This window comes from Lissotriton vulgaris, chromosome 6 (assembly GCF_964263255.1).
Source record: "Lissotriton vulgaris chromosome 6, aLisVul1.2, whole genome shotgun sequence".
Classification (NCBI taxonomy): domain Eukaryota; kingdom Metazoa; phylum Chordata; class Amphibia; order Caudata; family Salamandridae; genus Lissotriton; species Lissotriton vulgaris.
In genome coordinates, this window is record NC_141694.1 from 1,731,982,246 (window position 1) to 1,732,002,347 (window position 20,102).

The following is a 20,102-nucleotide window of genomic DNA, read 5'->3' on the forward strand; positions in this document are numbered from 1 at the left end:
CTGTAAGCCAAGTACCCACCTTGGCAGAACCCGATGTGTCCCATTTGATTCTTCTGACTAAGGTGTGGAGTTCGACCTGCGTTGAGTGCCCCACCACAGTTATTTCAGCCGCGGTTGGCACAAGCAGGTGCATTGTTACCGTTAACGGGTTATGATCGCTCTCGTGACGATGGGGAATTTCCATCCAGATTAATTTATTTCCCAGAAACGGTGATAGGAAAATATAAGCAATAGTCGAGATGTTCTTAAATGTTGGTAAAAAATGAACTGCAGGTTTCTGTTCCAATATAATTTGCTTTGCTGAGCGTTGATTGTAATTAATTAGAAATTTAATCATGGCTTCTTGCTCTTTGGTTTTGATGGCTGGACGGGCGTTAGTTACCAGATCTTTGATGTTGAAATCCCCTAATAGCAGTACCTCTGTGGATGCAAATTCCAATAGAAGATCTTCCAGATGTTTAATCAGTAGATCTGTTGCAGTTGCTTTTGTGGTTTTCGCTGTATTATGGTAGCAGTTGATTAGGAGCATGGAGAAGGCCCTGCCTGAAGATGAAAGGCCGGTAATTAATACAGTCTGCCCTGTCATTAAGTTCCGAAGGATGGGGGTAGCCGCTATCTTACACCTGTGCTTGATGAAAATAGAGAGGCCCCCGGAAGGTCTTCCATTAAAGTTGGCCTGAGTAGCTGGTTGAAAAAGTTCATAATAGCCGAAGAGAGGCGTTGGAGCTAGAGACCAAGTCTCCTGAAGACAAATGATGTCACTTTTGTTCAGATATTCCACGGCTGATTTAGAGGCAATCGTTGACTTTCGCCCAGCCACATTCCAGGACGTGATAGTCCGGTTAGGAGGAGCGCTGCTGGGCACGTGCAGTTGCAGGATCTGGATCAGGATGCCCGTAGCGGCTATCAGTAGCGTGGAGGACAGGGCGGCTCGGTTTGCAGCTTACCAGCCGATGGCTGTTGTTACATGAGATGTTTATAAAATTATCCACTTTCGTCGCTTCTGGGAGCCAGACATGAGTTGCACCCCGGGACCCCTTCAGAACGCTAATGTGCTGCCTCGCAGTGGCCACCGGAAAGAGTACGTGGGGATATTTTTGTTGTATAGGCACCCAAATTTCTATGCCCCAGTTTTCAAATAGGCTTGCTTCCCCCGATGATTGCATCCCTTATAGATTCCCCGGACCACGTTGTTATGGTGGCCTTTGAACCCCCTTTGCCTGGTATTGAGGAAAACTTGACCGATGTAAGGTCCGAAGAATTGACCCTGGACAGAGCTGGAACGTTGTTGAATAGCCGGATAAGGTTGTTTCTATTGAGGATGTCGTGTGGGCCCTTATGAACGTAGTGAGGGAAAGAAAACAAGTTCAACATCATTTTCCGGACTTTGAAGGTTCTGACTCCTGCCTGGTTTGCTTGAAGATGCGAGCGTTTTTAATTGTTGGGGTCGTGCTTCAGATTAATGATTGTTCCCCCCCCCCTGTTGACTTTTCACTCCCGGGACATATAGAAATTGGGGCTGAGAAAGCCTCTGCATTTGTATAGAAGAGTCCCCGCAGGCTTTGGTTGGAACCTCTGGCAGATAGCACGCAGAACAGCCCGTCGCTACACCCTCTGTTGCAATTTGGAAGTCTCCTTTCGATACTTTTGCCATTCCCTGGCCTTTGATTGGGCTGTTCCGTGCGTCTGGCATTGCTGCTGAGGGCGGTGCAGTAATGTTCTGGCTGCCAAGGCCTAGGTCATAGGTGGCTATTCCTTTAGTTTTATTTGGCAGAGATCCATACGTTGCCGTTGTGAAGTGTAGTTCGTGACTCCCAAAACCGGGGGTGTTCCCACGGGCGCTCCCAGTGTCAATAGCCCCGGTTTATCTGTGGTATCCTTGTTACCCACTCCTTGAGCAATTGCACTGGCTCCCAGTCAGACAAAGGGCAAAATTTAAAATATGCTGCCTGATCCACAAGTGTCTGAACGGACAGGGACCCATCTACCTTGAACGGAAATTTGTTCCTTATGTTCCAGCACGATCCCTCAGATCAAGCACCAATCTCCTCCTTGCGGTCCCCCATGTCAAAAAAGCCAGGCATGGAGGTAGAGCTTTATACATTATGGGCCCAAAGCTGTGGAACAAATTACCACTGACTTTAAGACAATGCAAAGAACATCTAGCATTCCGCAAGCAATTAAAAACTATCCTATTCAAAAATGAAATCTAACTTCATCCCTCAGTATGTCCGCAGATTTACCGGTCAAAAGCGCAGAGATACTCCTGTCGGAGTGATTCTAGCGCTATACAAAACCACAAATAATAAAATAATAATAATAATCATGCTTGTCCCGGTAGTTTTCGTTTTGGGTTTTGAAGCCAGATTGAAATTGGGAAAATAAGGGAGGTCCCTAGGTTTGATAGCTGGCGTACTAAGAGCCGCTGGCCCACCAAGCCCCACTCTCCTTTTCGCTAAGTATTGATTTTGGGATTGTTTATTCAATTTCTTTCTCTCCCTCCTTGACAACGGAGGTTTCATCGGGAGATTGGAGGACGTGTGGATCATGTTTTTGTGGGCTGTGTTAGTGGGGTTGGGCAGCGGGATCGCTAGTTGCGTCGGCGTTAGGCTGCTGATGTCGGTGCGTTCTGGGCCCACTTTGGGGTTTCCTGGGCTGGTCCCCAATGACAAACAAGCCGAGCTATTAAGATCTGGTTCAAAAGACGGGGAGATAATTTTTCCCCCTGATGGTAAGCCGGCCAATGTAGCAGTGTGTTAGGGCTCCTCAGAGGAGAATGAAATTTGAGGCTCTTGAGTGAGTTTCACTGTCCCGTTTCCATTGATGTTACTCTTCACACTATCCAAGAGTGTTCCCAGGATTTCTGGGAGAGATGAGAGTTTATTAATTAGTGGAGAGCAGGAACAGAAATTCAAGTTATCCAGCGGCCGTGCAGATCTTTCAAGAAAGCTTAGCCTGGAGCCCAGGTCAGACAGTGCTTAAGCCAAAGTTTGAATTAGGTCAATCTGCAGTTCCATTTTCTGAGATTGCCATAGCATGGCTGTGGCGATTGCGTCTTGCTTTACATGAAGGGATGTCAGCGAGACCGAGATAGAATTTATAGATCCCTGGGTAGCAAACACAGGTGGCTCTTGATCCTCTTGCACAATACTAGAAGAGTTGGAATGCAAACTGAGTCCCGGTGTGTGAGCAAGGGATTGTTCGATTCGGGCTTCTAAAGAAGCCAGGAATCTATTAGATGACAGGGGACTTTCATACTTTAGGCTCTTTTTTAAAGATAGAGGGTCCTTCTGACTGATTTGGAGAACACCTGAGCCTGGGCTGCGTTGTGGTGAGGGCTTCGGTGTTCAGTCTTCCACTTTGCAGTTGTCAGAATCTTTTGAAAGTGTAGACAGCACGCTGCCGTAGACTTGGGCTTGGACTTGTAACTTGGCCATAGTATTTATTACAGTGGTGTTTGAAGAGTCTGAGCCAGAGACTGGTTCAGATAGATTCACCAGGCCAGTAGAGAAGGCACTTTGTGAAGCAATGGAGCTGTCCTGGATCGTGATGGCGTCGTCCTGGGAAAACGTACGCAACTGGTGGGTCTCATGTGAGACAAGGGCTTTGGGCGAGGATGGGTGAAGATTTTCCGAAAGTGAGCTTTTAAAGTGAACAGGGCTGGAAGAGGAATGGTTATCGTGAACCAGGATATCTGCGTTTATGTCCGCGTCATGCTGTGATGTTGAGATGGGGGGAGAGCCTATTTGAAGAGCAGTGTTGCCGAAAAAGTCACTAATCCGAGGTTGCATCAGTGGGCCACCTGAGTGAGGCGTTTTGCCCTGGGGTGGCGGCAACTGCTGCTGCTGGGCGGCCCCGGGGGAGACGGTACGTAGAACAGTGCGCTTTCTCCAAGGTAATTTCCTAAGCGGCTTGGAAGTCTCCATAGCGATCCCGCGGATATTGCAACTTGTTGGAGGCGGAGCTTGCACACTTCCTGATCCCCTCCAGGAATAATGGCGGCCCAAGAGTAATGGGGAAAGAACTACAGGGACCACAATCCACCAGAAGATAGGCCTGCAACAGCCCAAGAACGGTTTCTTCAAGGTTGCTGACAGTGGCGTGGGTAAAAAATTGCCAGTTGCCGCACCTCACCGGGCCTGCGGCCAGTCCTGACCGCCCTGGTATATGTCCTCTCTCTGATAATGATGAAGATCCCTGCTCAGCCCCTTTATGCACACTTTTCCGCGTGTCACCCCCGTAGCTGGCACCACCACTGAGTCTCTGCAGGAGGTGGGCAGGCAGGCAGGCAGAAAGTCCCTGCGAGCAGCCTGAGCCACGGACTGGGCAGCAACGATGATCAGGCAAACGGGCTGTCAGTCGGTGAGCTGCAAACCCGAGGGCGTCTCATCTCGAAGCCCTGGGCGACTGGGAGGGTCTAAACAGCCCCAACCTCACCACCGACAGATCCGCCGGCAGCTTGCGCGCAAGAGCCAGGGAGCGGAGGCCAATTCGCGTGCCCAATACCACAGCACCTCTTGCCAGCCGCGTCCGTGGCAGCCAGCTGACCGGCTTCACCCATACCACAGCGGCTCTCAACTGAGCACACCCCTGAGCTCATTCGCAGGACTCGCCCTCAGCCCGCAGCCCACAGCCGGAGCCGAGCAGCTGCCAGAGCCTCAGACGGGACAACAGCTGTTTCCGTAGGGTACTGCGTTGGTAGCCCCGCAGATCTCACCGTACTCCCCCGGTCTCCCTGTCTCCTCCTTGTCTCCTCCTTGGCGGGTGCTCACCGTTTGGCATTGGGGGGAGGAGTGTTGCAGAGAAGCTTGCTGCTGCTTGCAGGTAGTGTGATGGCGATCTGGCGTTTTCTGGTACGCTGCTCTCTGGCGTCCGTCTGCGGAAGCTGATCGAGGGGAGGACATCGACCTGGAGAGACGTGCCGAGAGTAGTTTCATCTGGCGCTCTAGCCACGACTTCAGCTTCAACTGTTGGCACACCTCACAGTCAGTGGTGCCGTGATCCTCCTCCAAACACCACATACAAATGAGGTGAGGGTCCGTCGCCGACATAAGACGCCCACACGACGTGCAAGTCTTGAAGCCCGAAGGCATTCGTACACTGTTCCACCAAAGAAGAGAGAATGGGGAGAAAAAAGGGCAGAAACAGGTCCATAGCAAGGACCCGATCCGCATTGCAGGCGAAAAAGGAAACAAGCTTTTCCAATGCAATAGGTCTTGCATTATTAAAGTTTGAGCTATTGGCATTGCTAAATAATGCAACACAAATAGCTCAAACTTGAATAATGCGAGACCGATTGCATTACAAATGCATGTTTTTGTGTGTAGTGGAGCGTGATATAAAGTAAATTGGATGATTTTCCATTAGAAGAATAAATAAACCGCCCTCGCCTCTCAGGCGACCCTCTGGGTCCCTAGCCCCAAATATGAATTTTAACAGCCTCAATGCGCCATCTCCACTTCCAATGCGTGAAAGTGACACCTTGCCTGCCCACATTCCGCATCATTTGTTTAAAGACCCAGGGTCACCATCTCTTCCAAGTCACCTGTAAATGAGGAGTGTTCGTGTGCGTAGAGCGGGCCAAGGTTTATAGCGAAAATAACTTGCTTTATACAGCGCTTCAAATCAAAGACTTGATGTCTCAAAGCGCTGTAAACAATAGGTGTTCCTTAACTTCAACTGTATGGCAGCTTATAGCTTCCCTATACAAGGACGAGTGGCAGAGAAGACCTTTTGCAGGATTTGAAGTCGTTACCTCCAGGTAACAGTAGAGGTTAGTGTTGAGTGTTTAAATCTGGATCATCCTGCTGATAGTCGGGTGATTTATGGTCTTTGAAAACAGCGCACACCTGGAGCCCTTCACTCCCTTCTGGTTCATAAAATAGCGCAGTCAATTAATGTCCGAGAAAGGCCCGCAGTGTGATTTAGAGCGCCTGTACCGTTAATCGAAATTAGTCTGTATGGTTGGTTCAGTCAGACTGACTGTTCTTTTGGGGGTATTTATTCCCCCAGTCCCAGAAATAATCGACTACGTGGCGGAATCATTCGAAATGTTACTGAAACAAGAAGCCAGTGGATATGTTCTCATTTTTAGACGTAAACCAAGAATGGTGCACGAAGGCTCTGTGCAGAAATAACTCATGATATAGGCCCTATTGTCAAGAAAACATGAAGGAAATTTGGGGACACATGCATATTTCCGCATCCAGTGCTTAGATCAGCTGCCTTGTCAGGATTGTACACCTTTCATGCCGGTGTTGATGGCAGTGTCTCACCTTATTCATGAGGGGAACACGAGGAAAGTTACCCCCCCACTTACACCTTCCCAAGAGTTGTGTGTGGTGTGCATCCCTAGGTTGGAGCAGATAAGTAACCAAGGAATGAGACCTTGTCAGTTAGCACATCCAGCATGGCGGAGGCTTCCACGTCATGAGGCGGCTGACACGCGTAGGCCAATTACTTTCGGTCATGGTGGATATCGTGTTAACCCGATGCATGTTTTGGGTGGGCGGTCCCTGAACCACCAGGCTTGGCAGCAGTGTCCCTAGCAAGCGGGATGGGCGGGTAGAGTGGAGGGGGGGGGTGGTGTATGTGTGTGTGGGAGGGTTGAGAACAAGGCAGGCAGTAGAAAGGGGTGCTGTACGTCTGGCGTGTCCACAGGCGGTTCCTCTGGCGATGTGGCAGGTGAACTAGATTATCCGACATGCACCAACCAAGAGGGGCGTCCGTGTGCAATCTAGCAAAGGAGCAGGTTGGTGAAATGTACCACTTGGCCCTCGTCATGGGGATGGATCCATCAGGACATTGGGCAGGTGCGCAGGATAACTCGGTATACAGCACCTGACATTGCCGCTGCAGGCAAGGGTAGAAACTCCAGAAGCCTATCTGTCATGCGCAATTCCTTTTATGAATGGGGCAGTTGGACAGAGGTTTCAATGTTATACTCACTCCAGACATGCGTGAGGAGAGTAAAAAAAGTTAATTGGAAACTAGGCTTGGAGAGTTTGTTTGTATAGCTCTTAATCCAGAACCGCATAGCAGTCAGATTTTTTTATTCACTCTAGTGGAGTCCGTTGCTGACGTGAATAGAGTGGTCAGGCCTGGCCCTGGCAAACATAGAACAAGCGGCACTGAAAGTGATCGTGAAAGCGATCGCTATTGTAAAAAAAAAAGAAAAAAAAAATCAAGCCCCCGCGAGTGGTGCGCGCGCCACTGCAAGCCATATGTTTTCAATTATCGCGCCCGTGTCTGGGCACGATAATTGAAAACATATGGGCTTTGGTGCGCGTAACAGACACCAATAGGCCATGGGTCGAGCAATGCGCCCGCCGTTGGCCTATTGCGTGCACTGTTTAAAAAAAAACAAGCAAAAAAAGTCCAATAGTGGAACCCAAAAGGAAAAGCACAAGCACGAGCCTGTGCTATTCCAGAGTCCGTTTTCAAACCCCGGACAAAAGGGCTCTTGCCTGCGCGAGCAGTGCAGCTCACTGCAATGTAGGGTGCAAGCCCTAAAAACTGACGTAGGCGCGCCAGGGTGGGTCTTATGTGACCTCGCTGACGTCACGTACGCAGACGACGACTGGGCGGAGTCGCGTGGTGTCGCCAAGCCTCCGGGGGCACAGGGATGCTGTGGCAAAAAGTTTACGGATACAGTCTCACACCTGGGGATAATTCTATGTGAAGGAATCTGCGGCAAGTAGTCTCTATCAGATAGATGACTTTAAATTCTGTATTTATCTTGTCAAATTTGCTTCACTTCAAAGACGGAGCACTAAAGTCAGACTATGTCTTATAAAGAACTGCTGGTTATTTTTTTAACATGGGGCATGGGGATTGGGGTTTACAAACTCTCCACTTTGCAGTCAGGGAAAGAAAAGTAAAGTGAATTGTGTGACAATCTTGCTGGGATACAGGGAAAAGGAAAGGCTGTAGAATGTAAAACATTTTCGTAGCACACATGTAATTATCTTTAAAATAACTAAACACATTCAGCAGTTAGGAAAGCAAAAATGAAATACATAGTTTTTTTGTAATTCTGAAGTTTGATGGAAACAAAGATTTTAATAGGATCAAAACAAATCACGACAATTTACTTTGTGATGCACAAATAAAAAATATTCACTGAAAGACAATTTTCACAAATTATCATTAATGTGCAATGTAGTTTTATCAGTAAAACCGTATGTGTGTGTAAATTTAGTGGTCATTTAAATGGAAAATGTCCAGTCGGTAAATGACAGTGCGCTGCCACACCATGCGTTAATTACATTTAAAATAATCGCCCGCCTCATGTCTATTAAAGCTAGGAAGGTTGTGAATGTTCTAATTCTAAAAATCGGGTTGTAGTTCAAAAAGGCTTGGAAAGCACTGGGAATGTTTTCAGTGCCAGGTAAACTGCTATGAATTCTAGAGTATTTATATATAATTTATATTTATTTATAGGATTTGTAAAAAGCCTATACCATTTTGACACTATATCAGAGGATTAGATGAGGGAAGGCGTAGGGGCGACATAATCAGGGTTTGGGTGGAAGGGAGCAGACAATACAGATGCCCGTAGACAGAGTAGAAGTGATGAAGCTCTTCGTGTAGTCAGCTGCAAGTAGGAGTAGGAGAGATCTTTAGAGAGTCAATAGCGCAGGACTATTTCCTCATAGGAGTTGTACCTCATTTTAGTGACATTAGATTCAAAGATGCAAGCCAGAGGAATCTGATGAGTTCATAGGAACTGAGAGGGAGCCGGGTGCAACGCCATAGCCTCGTGGGTGAGGTAGAATGATATGTGCGCAGTGGAACAGATCCACAATAAGAAGCTTAAAATAACGAGATAAAACATTTTCAGTATGTTCTTCCTGTCGTAAAAGTATGTTTTGTAAAAGCAGGCTACCCTAAACTTGAACTAGTCATGGTTGTTGTGTCAGGGGGTGCATTCATGTGGGAACAGTAATTGGTGGTGTCAGTCTACATAAGTTGGCCTGCTCTATATGTGTTTGTGAAGAGAGGCTGAAAACACATAGAATGGCTGGTGACTAGCAGGCTTGTGCTTCCTAGTCGATTCTTCCTCTTGCCTCTTTAAACCATCACCAGACACTCCTCGATTCTTTGTCTCACCTCACTCCTGAAGGATCTTTGTCGTTCCTGCTTTCTTACATTCTCAGTGCTTTTCTGTCTTTTTCTTCTTTTTCTGTTTCGCTCTGCATTAAAGTTTGTTGAGGAAAGAGAAGTGTCGGCCCAAAAAGATGTGTGCTGGCGGACCACACCTGCAATTACCAGCTCAAATTAAGCACTGGGTTAATCGTTCCAGTTCAGAGGTCTCATCTATAAAACAGCAGGATCTCTTCCATGAAGAGCTTATTGGTTTTATCAGCCTTTGGCAATGAATGAATTAAGGCTATGTTTAAGCAGATGCTGGGACAAGAGCAACTTTCTTCTCAAAGTTCTTCTGTGAGCTACTTGCAATACAGCCCTGACTTCAGGAAGGCACACATCATTCCATTCATAAAATCAATTTAGAGCTATCAAAAACTATATTTAATATCACAATAGGTGTACAAGGTTAAGACACAAGCTCCATAGAACCTGTTTTTCAAGACTATAGTTATATTAGGAGGGTAGTGTCAAGTAACCTGCATTTTGGTTATTAACTTTAAATGAGGAAACCTATTTAAGATACCTATCCGGTTATGCTAATCATCTGGGTAAGAGTTTGAGAGTATGCTATAAAGACAGCAGAGGAGCATCTTGGAGCTCTATTGCTGTTAGGTGACTGACTGGCAGGAAAGTTAATGGTATGTCTGCTGCTCTAAATCTGGAGTCTCTCTTCGCAATATTCAATGGATGCTAATAAACCACGTCAAACTAACAAAGTTCCTAAGTGCCATTTAGAAAATAAACTGAGCGCATGTTCAATGTTAGCCAAAAGGTTTGCTCTCTGAGATTATGTTCTGACTCATTTGTTTTTGTTGTATAGTATTTACATATACTTTTAATATATTTTAGGGCTTATATTGCCTAGAGACGTATTTGTGTTGCACCCACAACACATAATTAGACAAGGATTTACAGCTGCTTTGAAAGAATTATACTGGTACTTGATTAAACAGAATCATCTTTGAACAAGTCAATATAATTTTTTTTTCTAATCTACTGAAGCCCAACGCTTAGGTATCTAAGCAACAAATTAGACTATTTTTAGTTTGGGGCATACTTGAAATCTATGGATGGTGACTGTTTCATTTCACTTAGAGTCTGCGCCATATGTGAACACAGGTCTAGGATTGCCAGATACAAGCCAAAATTTCAGAATATTCACTTAAGATAAATGTACATACAATTAATCAAGAACTGAACTCATTTAGACAATAGATTGTTTGAAAAGATGGCATTGGTCTAGTTCTTCTGAGTATCTTGCTCTCATCTGGTCTAGATTGTTTAAGAAGTCGTTAGAAATTCTGTATACCCTACTTCTCACACCAATCTCCAATTTAAATTCTGGTGGTTTTAACAGGCATATTCCACTACTATACATATTTAAATTATTTTTTGTCAGGCTGTCTCGAATTCATTGTAATCGCTTTCTAGCCCTCCTCTGGTCTGTTTGCTGCCCGTGGTTGCTCCTCTTCCTTGGTTCCAAGTCCCCTTAAGCTGTCATTGGTAGCATGTGGTGTCATAGAAAACTCGAAACAAATAAATACATTGATAAAAATGATACTATCATTCATCGCAGATCAAGACATTCCTTTATGAACCTCCCTTATTCAAATACCCACAACACTCCAAAAATAATTAAAGCACAAGTTACTACTTGTGTAACGATATATCTGTAAGAGACATTAGTTAGTGATAGATTCCTTACCTTAGAATATCCCCAGGCGTCAGACTGGATCCGGAAAGTTTTGCGTAGCAGTACCCTTGCGCGTCGGCAGGCGTCGTCTGCGGCTCCGCGTCCGTCGTAGGCGTCGTGGGCGCCGTGATGACGTCATCGGAGTACTTAGACGCCGCCTTCGCGTGCTGACGTCAGTTCTTAGCCACAGCTTTTCCGCGCCAGAAGCGCAGAGCCATGACAAAAACCGACACTGGTGCCAAGAAACTAGGGCCCTGAAAGGGGATGACCTTAACCCTAGATATCGGTTCGCAGAACGGGGAGGATGGGTGGGTCGGTAAGGAATCTATCACTAACTAATGTCTCTTACAGATATATCGTTACACAAGTAGTAACTTGTGCATCTGAAAGAGACACGTTAGTGATAGATTCCTTACCTTAGAATAGATACCCCAGCAATACCATCCCCGTGGTGGTGGGTCTGCAAACCAATATTTACACCAGAAAGTCCTGGAGAACGGAGCGGCCAAAGTAGCCGTCTCTCCGGACTTGACTGTCCAGGCAGTAGTGCCTAGCAAACGTGTGCAACGAGGCCCACGTAGCTGCCTGGCAAATGTCCTGCAAGGGCACGCCTCGGCCCAAGGCAGTTGTAGTGGCCGTGGCTCGAGTGGAATGAGCCCGCAGCCCAACAGGTGGTTCCTTCTCAGCCAAGGAGTAACACGCCTGGATGCACATGATAATCCATCGAGAGATGGTCCTCTTGTGCACCGCTTTCCCTTTCTTAGCGCCCGCGTACCCAACAAAGAGTTGATCATCCACCCGGAACTGGCGTGTGCGATCCAGATAGAATGAGAGCGCACGTTTTGGGTCCAGACGGTGGAGCCTCTCCTCCTCTCTCGAGGGGTGCGGAGGCGGAAAGAAGGTGGGCAATGTGATGGACTGCCCAATGTGGAAGGCCGTGACCACCTTTGGCAAGAAGGAGGGCCTAGTCCTCAAAACAACTTTGTCCGGATGGACTGACAGAAAAGGAGGCTTGCAAGAGAGGGCCTGGAGCTCACTCACTCTCCTGGCAGAGGTGATGGCTACCAGGAAGGCAGTCTTTAAAGAAAGAAGGCGAAGTGGACAGTTATGAAGTGGCTCAAAGGGAGCGCACATCAGAAAGGTTAGAACCAGGTTCAAGTCCCACTAAGGCATCACGAAAGGAACAGGAGGAAAGGTATGAGTGATGCCTTTCAGAAATCTGTTTACAATAGGGGACTTGAACAAAGAAGGTTGGTCAGGCAGCCTCAGAAAGGCTGAAAGAGCTGAAAGATAGCCCTTGATAGTGCCCAGAGCAGAGCCCTGCTGGGCAAGAGAAAGAAGGAAGAGAAGAACCTCAGAGAGAGGGGCATTGAGGGGATCCACAGCCTTTGCTGTGCACCATGCCACAAATCTGTTCCACCTGCAGGCGTATACCGTTTTCGTGGAGGGACGCCTGGCTGCCAGAATGATGTTACAGACTTCAGGACGCAAGTCAAATGGCCTCAACTGTCGCCGCTCAATCTCCAAGCATGGAGGTGGAGACTGGACAGGTTCGGGTGGAGGACCGTCCCCTGCTGCTACGACAGAAGGTCCTCCTGAAGAGGCAGACGAATCGGGGGATCGACTGACATGCTGAGTAGTTCGGGATACCAGTACCTTCGCGCCCAGTCCGGAGCCACAAGGATGACTTGTGCCCGGTCGCGCTTGATCTTCTTCAGCACTCTGGGCAGAAGAGGTATAGGCGGAAAGGCGTACAACAGACCGCAGCTCCACTCGCGACGAAAAGCGTCTCCGAGCGAGTGCCGCCTTGGAAATTCCAACGCGCAGAACTGATGACATTGCGCGTTCTCTCCGGTGGCGAATAGATCTAACCAAGGCTCTCCCCATCGCAGAAAGAGTCCTTGCGCCACGTCCGAGTTCAGACACCATTCGTGATCCATCGAGCACCGACGGCTGAGTTCGTCCGCCCTGGCGTTCAGAGAACCGGCCAGGTGTTGAACCACCAGAGTCACGCCCTGATGTTCCAGCCATTGCCAGAGACGCAGAGCCTCCTGGCAAAGGGTCCACAATCCCACTCCGCCTTGTTTGTTGCAGTACCACATGGCGGTGGTGTTGTCGGTGAACACCTGCACTGCACTCCCTCGGACAGACGGGAGGAATGCTTTCAGTGCCAGACGAATCGCCCGCAGCTCCAAAAGGTTGATATGGAGCCGGGACTCCGCCGGAGACCAGAGTCCTCTGATCTCCGCCTCTCCCAAGTGGCCTCCCCAGCCCTGGAGGGACGCGTCCGTCACAACCACGTGCTCCGGTTGGGGAAGGGAGAGGGATCAGCCGTTGACCCAATCGCGGTCCGTGAGCCACCACTGCAGCTGTCTCGCAGTGCCCTCCGAGATCAGGACATGGTCGGACAGGTTGCCCCGGTGCTGGGCCCACTGAAACTTCAGGTCCCACTGCAGAGCCCGCATCCGCCACCGTGCGTGATGCACCAGAAGGATGCAGGAGGCCATCAGCCCCAGAAGCCGCAGCGTCAACCTGACCGAAACCCGGGATAACGGCTGGAAGACCGGAATCAGAGCCTGTATATCCCGGACCCGCTGTTCGGGCGGGTAAACCCGAAACTGCGCCGAGTCGAGAACCGCTCCGATGAAAAGGAGCTTCTGAGAGGGGCACAGGTGTGACTTCGGCACATTGATGGAAAATCCTAGCAGGTGCAGGAGATCCGCCGTAGTCTGGAGGTGGCTGACGACTGTCTGGGGCGAGCCCGCCTTCAACAACCAGTCGTCGAGGTAGGGGAAGACTGACACCCCTAACCTGCGCAGATGAGCTGCGACCACCGCCATCACCTTCGTGAACACCCGTGGGGCGCTGGTAAGGCCGAAGGGGAGCACGGTAAACTGAAAGTGCTCGTGGCCTACCGTGAACCGCAGGTAACGCCGGTGGGCCGGCAGGACGGGGATGTGGAAGTATGCTTCCTGCAAGTCCAACGCTACCATCCAGTCTCCAGGGTCTAGGGCAGCCAAGAACTGAGCCAGTGTCAGCATTTTGAACTTCTCCTTCCGGAGGAAGCCGTTGACGTTCCTCAGATCCAAGATAGGGCGTAGGCCCCCTTTGCCCTTCTTGGGTACCAGAAAGTAGTGGGAGTAGCAACCACACCCTACTTCTGGCCCAGGAACGCGCTCGATGGCCCCCTTGGCCAAGAGGGCCGAAACTTCCTCCTGCAGGAGCCGCAAATGATCCCCCGATACACGGTGGTGTTGCGGTGGCATGGCTTGAGGGGTCGTCTCGAAGGGGAGGGAGTAGCCCCTTCAGACGATCTGCAGCACCCACCTGTCCGAAGTGACTGTGCGCCAGTGAGAAAGGTGATGGCGGACCCTGCCTCCCACTGGCGTCACATGGGCCGAAAAGCACGGACTAGGAAGGTTTTGAGGCGGATGCTGCGGGGGCAGGTGTGGACTGGCTCCGCTTGGTTCCCCGACCGCCTCCACGGCGGTTACCCCGGCCGCCGCCACGCTGGACGACAGTTTGCGGCGAGTGGCTGGCGGCACGTGTGGGGACGCCCCTTCCTTGGCCACGAAAGGAGCGAAAGGCACCCATTTGCTGGCGCGGGGCCGAGAGGCCCAAGGACTTGGCCGTAGCCCTGGAGTCCTTAAAGCGCTCAAGCGCATGGTCTGCCTTGTCGCCAAAGAGGCGACGGCCATCAAACGGCATGTCCATGAGGGTATTCTGGACGTCTGCCGAGAAGTTGGCGGATCTCCGCCAGAAGTGGCGTCGTATCGCCACCGTAGTAGCCATCGCTCTACCCAGCGAGTCAGTCGTATCCAGTCCGCACCTGATAGAATATTTCGCTGCATCCCGGCCCTCCACTAGGGCTTGGCCGAGTTTGACCCGCACCTCCAACGGGCACTCTGGCAGCACTTCCGCCACCGTTTCCCACAGAGAGTGGGTGTAAAGGCCCAAGAGGCATGCGGTGTTGGAAGACCGCAGTCCACAGCTAAGGGACGAGAACACTTTCTTGCCATAGGCCTCGTACCTCTTGGATTCCCGATCAGGGGGAGCCGTCGGGAATGCGGTCTGGGAGTTAGAGGCCTGGATAACAGACTCTCAGGGGTGGGGTGGGTGGACAGGAAACTGGGGTCGCCCGGAGCCGGGCGGTGGCGTCTGGCCACGTTCCTATCTACAGGCGAACCTGTAGCGGGCCTGGACCAAGTGCCCAAAAGAACGTCCGTCAAGGCCTCATTAAACGGCAGCAGAGGCTCTGCGGAGCATGACTGCGGCTTAAGGACCTCAGTGAGGAGGTTAGTCCTCACGGCCGCGACGGGGAGCTCAAGGCCCAAAGCCTTGGCAGCTCTCATCAGCACCACACTATAAGTCGCTCCCTCCTCCGAAGCCACGGTAAGAGGAGAGACGAATCCAGTGTCTGGAGAGGTGTCCAGGCCACTGGCCTCCCCAAGATCTCCTGCCCAGTCCATGTTAGACTGACATTCCCGTGTCAGAGGGTCCTCAGACCCCTCCCAATCCTCCTCGTCCCCCATCTCCTGAGACTCAGGGTCGTGAGCGTATGAGGACGGTTCATAGAACTGAAAGTCCCCAAACGTCGTCGAGATCGGCGCCGATAGGCGTCGTCCCGACGTCGGAACCGAGTGAGAGGAGGCATCGGGGACGGCGCCGGCCGACGCCGAAGGGGACACCATAGGGACCGACGCCGGGGGGGTCGTAAGGTCCACCGGTGACGATCCGACGCCCGAGGAGCGCCCAGCGGCGCCCTGCGGCGTCGAGCCCGAAGGCGCCGACGACGCCGGGACCGCTGCGCCCTGCGGCGCCGTGCCCGAGGGCACCGGCGGTGTCGGGATCCTGGGGCCCTGTGGCGCCGAGCCCGAAGGCGCCGCCGGCGTCGAGGCCGAAGCACCCGACGGCGTCGGGGTCGAAGCCCCCGACCCACTAGGGCCCCCAGACGGGTTCACTGGGCCCATAGGCGCCGTGGAACCCGTCGGAGAAGAAAGGGACCTCATGGCCATGAAGAAACGCTCAATCTCCTCCGGCGTCACGTTCAGCCCAGGGACCGGGGGATATGGAGCCGAACGAGGCGCCCGCGACTCCCGAGGAGCCGCGTGGGCGTTGTCACCCGAACCCCCGGCCGCATCGCGCGAGCGTCGGGGGGGAGTCGGAAGAGCGATGATGTCTCTTCGACTTCTTGTGTTTCTTACCTGACGACTTGGACCCAGAGGAGTGGCGCCGACTCCCGGAGCTGTGACTGCTCCGTCCCCGCGACCTGTCCCTCGACCTCCCGTGGGACCGGGACCTCACACGGCGCGGGGCCGACTGGCGGATCTCGAGTCGCCTGCGGGACCGCTCCCGCCTGGCCTTCCTCGACAGGGCTCGACAGTCGGAGCAGGCCTCGTCGTCATGGTTGACGCCCAAACACATCAGGCACAAGCGGTGGGGATCCGTAACCGACATGGTACGGTCGCACTCGTCGCAATTCTTGAAGCCGGGCATCCCTAACGGCACCGTCGGAGTCGTGAAGACTTTGAAAAGGGATCAAAAGATCACAAAAAGGTTAGTCAAAAAGTGACTAGGGAACTGCTCTTTCCAGATCTGCGCTGGCTGGCGCGGAAAAAAGAAGAACTGACGTCAGCACGCGGAGGCGGCATCTAAGTACTCCGACGACGTCATCACGGCGCCCACGACGCCTACGACGGACGCGGAGCCGCAGACTACGCCTGCCGACGCGCAAGGGTACTGCTACGCAAAACTTTCCGGATCCAGTCTGACGCCTGGGGATATTCTAAGGTAAGGAATCTATCACTAACGTGTCTCTTTCAGATTACGAAATATAAAATTTTGTAAGGATTAGGGATTTTCCATTTATAGATGCTGTGAAAATATTACATCAGGACTCTCGATTATTTAGATGTGATTGTTAAACATAAAGGTCTGCTCAACTGATCTGCAAACATGCCATTGCCATAAATGCTAATTCTCAATGATATGAAACTGCATTAAATGAAGTTGGATATGTCCACCAAAAAATAAATGTCATGTTCAGCAGCTGAAAACATTTTTCATGCACAGCTATTCAAATGCAAAACAATGTACAAGGCTTACGGGGTAGATTCCATCACACAACTTACCATATTTAATAATTCTGGACCTTTCACAGAGATAAAATTTAGCCCAGATTCATTTGCAACAGCCTGGAAAATAAGAAAGATAACAAAAAGACATCATTAAATATTTATGAATTACAACAAACTGACATAAACCAATTTATCTGCAAACGAAAATGATTACAAAATAAATATTCATCAAGAAAAATGAGGGTACTAGGTATAGTTCACAACACCCAAGGTCTACACACTGTCTATTAGAGACGCTCCACTGAGTGACGGCTCACCAATGAGAGGCGGTTCTACTGGCCTGCAAACATAATTCCACCATATGCTCTTTAAGACTTTACATATGACAAACTTAAGTGCTACTCTTAGGCATTATTTCAGTTATTGTTGAATCTATTTACAAATTAGGAGAATAAGACATCCAGATGTCTTCATATTGACCCTTCGCTTTGGTTCCACTAATAAATGCTGTACATTTGGTTGAAGCATTAAGTGTCCTCCTAGTCAAAGACTTTCTGTAGTACCCAAAGAAAACAGTCTTGCCATCTTAAAAATCTTTAAAGGAGTGCTGTCCTCTAACACACCACTACCCACACGGCATGGAAGAGGACAGCCTTCGAAGAAGACTTACTTACGTAATGATATTTCTGGTGGATAAAATTTCTTCTTTCAGATTCCTCACCTTATGAATATAATCCAGGTGCCAAACTAAATATGAAAAAACATGTTCCCAGCAATAGCTTTTCAGCACAGTGAGACAGCACCTCTAAATTCCAGTTGTAGGTTCAATCCACCCTAGACATAACAACATAAGACTGTATATTGCACCGATTACTTAGCTGGTGTCAGTGCCCTCTAAGTTTTCCTTGCTCTTTTAAAGCAGACAGAGAGGAACCAAGAGAGTTTTTCTGAGAACAAGAAAACGAGAGACGCATATTTGCATACATTGGGAACTTCTTATCCACAAAACTAAATCATATGGGGAGGAGGAAGAGCAGTAAGGGACCTGCAGAAAGATACAGTATTGACCAAAGATATTGTTATGGAACATAAGTAACTTTTTCTTCTGATCAATACAACTCTACTCAGACTTCTCATCTTATGAAACGATCGCTTTTCACCCTCTGAGGCGGAAGCCGGAGGTTCCTCTCTCCTATTCTTTGTCCTAATAGACTTGAGACATATTCCTAGAGCGCCACGTGCATTTTTATCGCGTCCTGAGTAACGCGTGTATTTTACCCGTTTCTGCTTTTCTAAAAGCGGATTTTATCTGCACCTTTGTTTCTCACCTCCTCCACCTCCTGGGCCGCTCTCAGCTGAGTGTTGACGCTGAGAGCTGGTCCCGGGGAGGCGAGGGCTGTTTGGCGGCCATCTTGAGGGTAGGCGCGACCTCGCGCTCTAGTCTCTATAAAAGAGTACTCAGCGGCTCCGCGCAGCGGACGCGGTAGCGGATGCGCCGGATGACCGCCGGAGTCACGCCAGAGTCCAGCCCGTCTGCGCCCGTCCGCGCTGAGGACGGGCTGGACGGCTGGACTACTGGCCATTACAAGGTAGGCGCCCCTGTCCTGAAATACTCATTAAGGGAGATGCTGCGGCTTAAACCCGCTCCTGCCCCTTGCACACATCGCTACAGACCTGAGGATTATTTGACATGTCCTAGCTGTATGTGCTTTCCGACTGAGGCGGATGAGCCTCTGCTCTCTCTTGCCTCTGCTCCTCCGGAGCCCTGCTCCTTATCAACACCTAAAAACCCCAGCGAGTCCTGTCTTCTTCTCAATGCTCGCTCGCTCATTAAAAATAACACTGTATTCAAGGAACTGGTCTTAGATAAAACACCTTCTTGGGTCTTTATTACGGAGACCTGGGCCAAAGACTCCTCGGGTCCTGATCTGGTTGAAGCGGTCCCTGAGGGCTACTGCCTTACTCGATTGGACAGATTAGGCTGTGTTGGCGGTGGTCTGGCCATTTTATATCAGGACAAATTTCACTGCCACACTATACCCCTTTCTGACCCTAAGGACACATTCCAGGTCTTATATTTTTCCCTCTCAGATTCTGTTAACCCAGCATTTAATGGAATCTTGGTATACCGCCCCCCTGGCCCAAGAGCAGGATTTGGGCTGAAACTGATGCAGGTTCTGGAACCCCATTTTGGCCAACAAAATCTGACCATTCTAGGTGATTTCAATTTCCATCTTGAGCTATTGGAGGCTCACGACACGATCTCCCTGGTGGAAATAATGTCAGCCTGCGGACTCACCCAGCTATTGAACGGTCCCACCCACCGAGCGGGGCACACGCTCGATGGTATCTTCTCCAACGACCCTAGGCTGACAGTTGCCAGCCCCTTCCATCTCTCCTGGTCGGACCATCTGGCCGTTCCCTTCAACATGATGTATCCCGCACGGGGCTATATTAGAAGGGCCTCGAGCACCATGGAAGTGCGAAGGAACCTCAAAAAGATCAGGGAAGATTCCTTCCATCCATGGACAACCAGTCTGTCCATTCCTCGGGAGGCAGATACCTCCACTGCGGTCTATATATTTGAAAATACCATTGCTGAGGCCTTGGAGGAGCTTGCTCCCGCAAGGTCTTGCAATTCTGCTAGGAAAAGACCCTCCGCTCCCTGGTTCTCCGAACAGCTCCGGCTTCGGAGACAGGAAGTAAGAAGGCAGGAGCGCTTATGGCACTCTAGCTGGGCCTCTAAGGACAGAGAAGCCCATAGGGTCCTGCTTAAAAACTACAAACTAGAAGTTATTAAGACCAAGCAGGAATACTTTACGGCACTCACCTCCTCATTGTCATCTCCTAGAGAACTCTTCAGGATTGTCGATTCCCTTACGACCCTTCAGACACCGGATCCTGTGGTTGCCTCTCAGGACCTGTGCAACAAGATAGCTGCCTTTTTTCAGTCAAAAATCGCTGACATCTATGCTGCTTTGGAGGTCCAAAAATCCCTGACCGCCGTTCCTTTGCTGCCTGCTCTCCCTGAGCCCAGTGTTGCGGAATCCTCTCAACATCAGGAATTGATTTCCTTTCCTCCCCTTTCCTGTCAGGATCTTGAAATCCTGCTTGATAAAACCAAATCTGGTTCTCCGCTGGATGTCTGCCCGCTAAAGATCCTCAAGCAGTGCAGAGAATCT

General features: G+C 50.1%; 1 protein-coding gene across 1 annotated transcript in view; it reads right to left on the minus strand.

Annotated features, from left to right (window-relative positions):
- Positions 1–20,102, minus strand: part of NVL (nuclear VCP like) — a 459,565-nt gene that overhangs the window by 228,384 nt on the left and 211,079 nt on the right. The window contains exon 16 of the mRNA XM_086927967.1: positions 16,975–17,037. Coding sequence (XP_086784093.1) covers positions 16,975–17,037 — 63 coding nt within the window. The remainder of the gene's footprint in view (positions 1–16,974; positions 17,038–20,102) is intronic.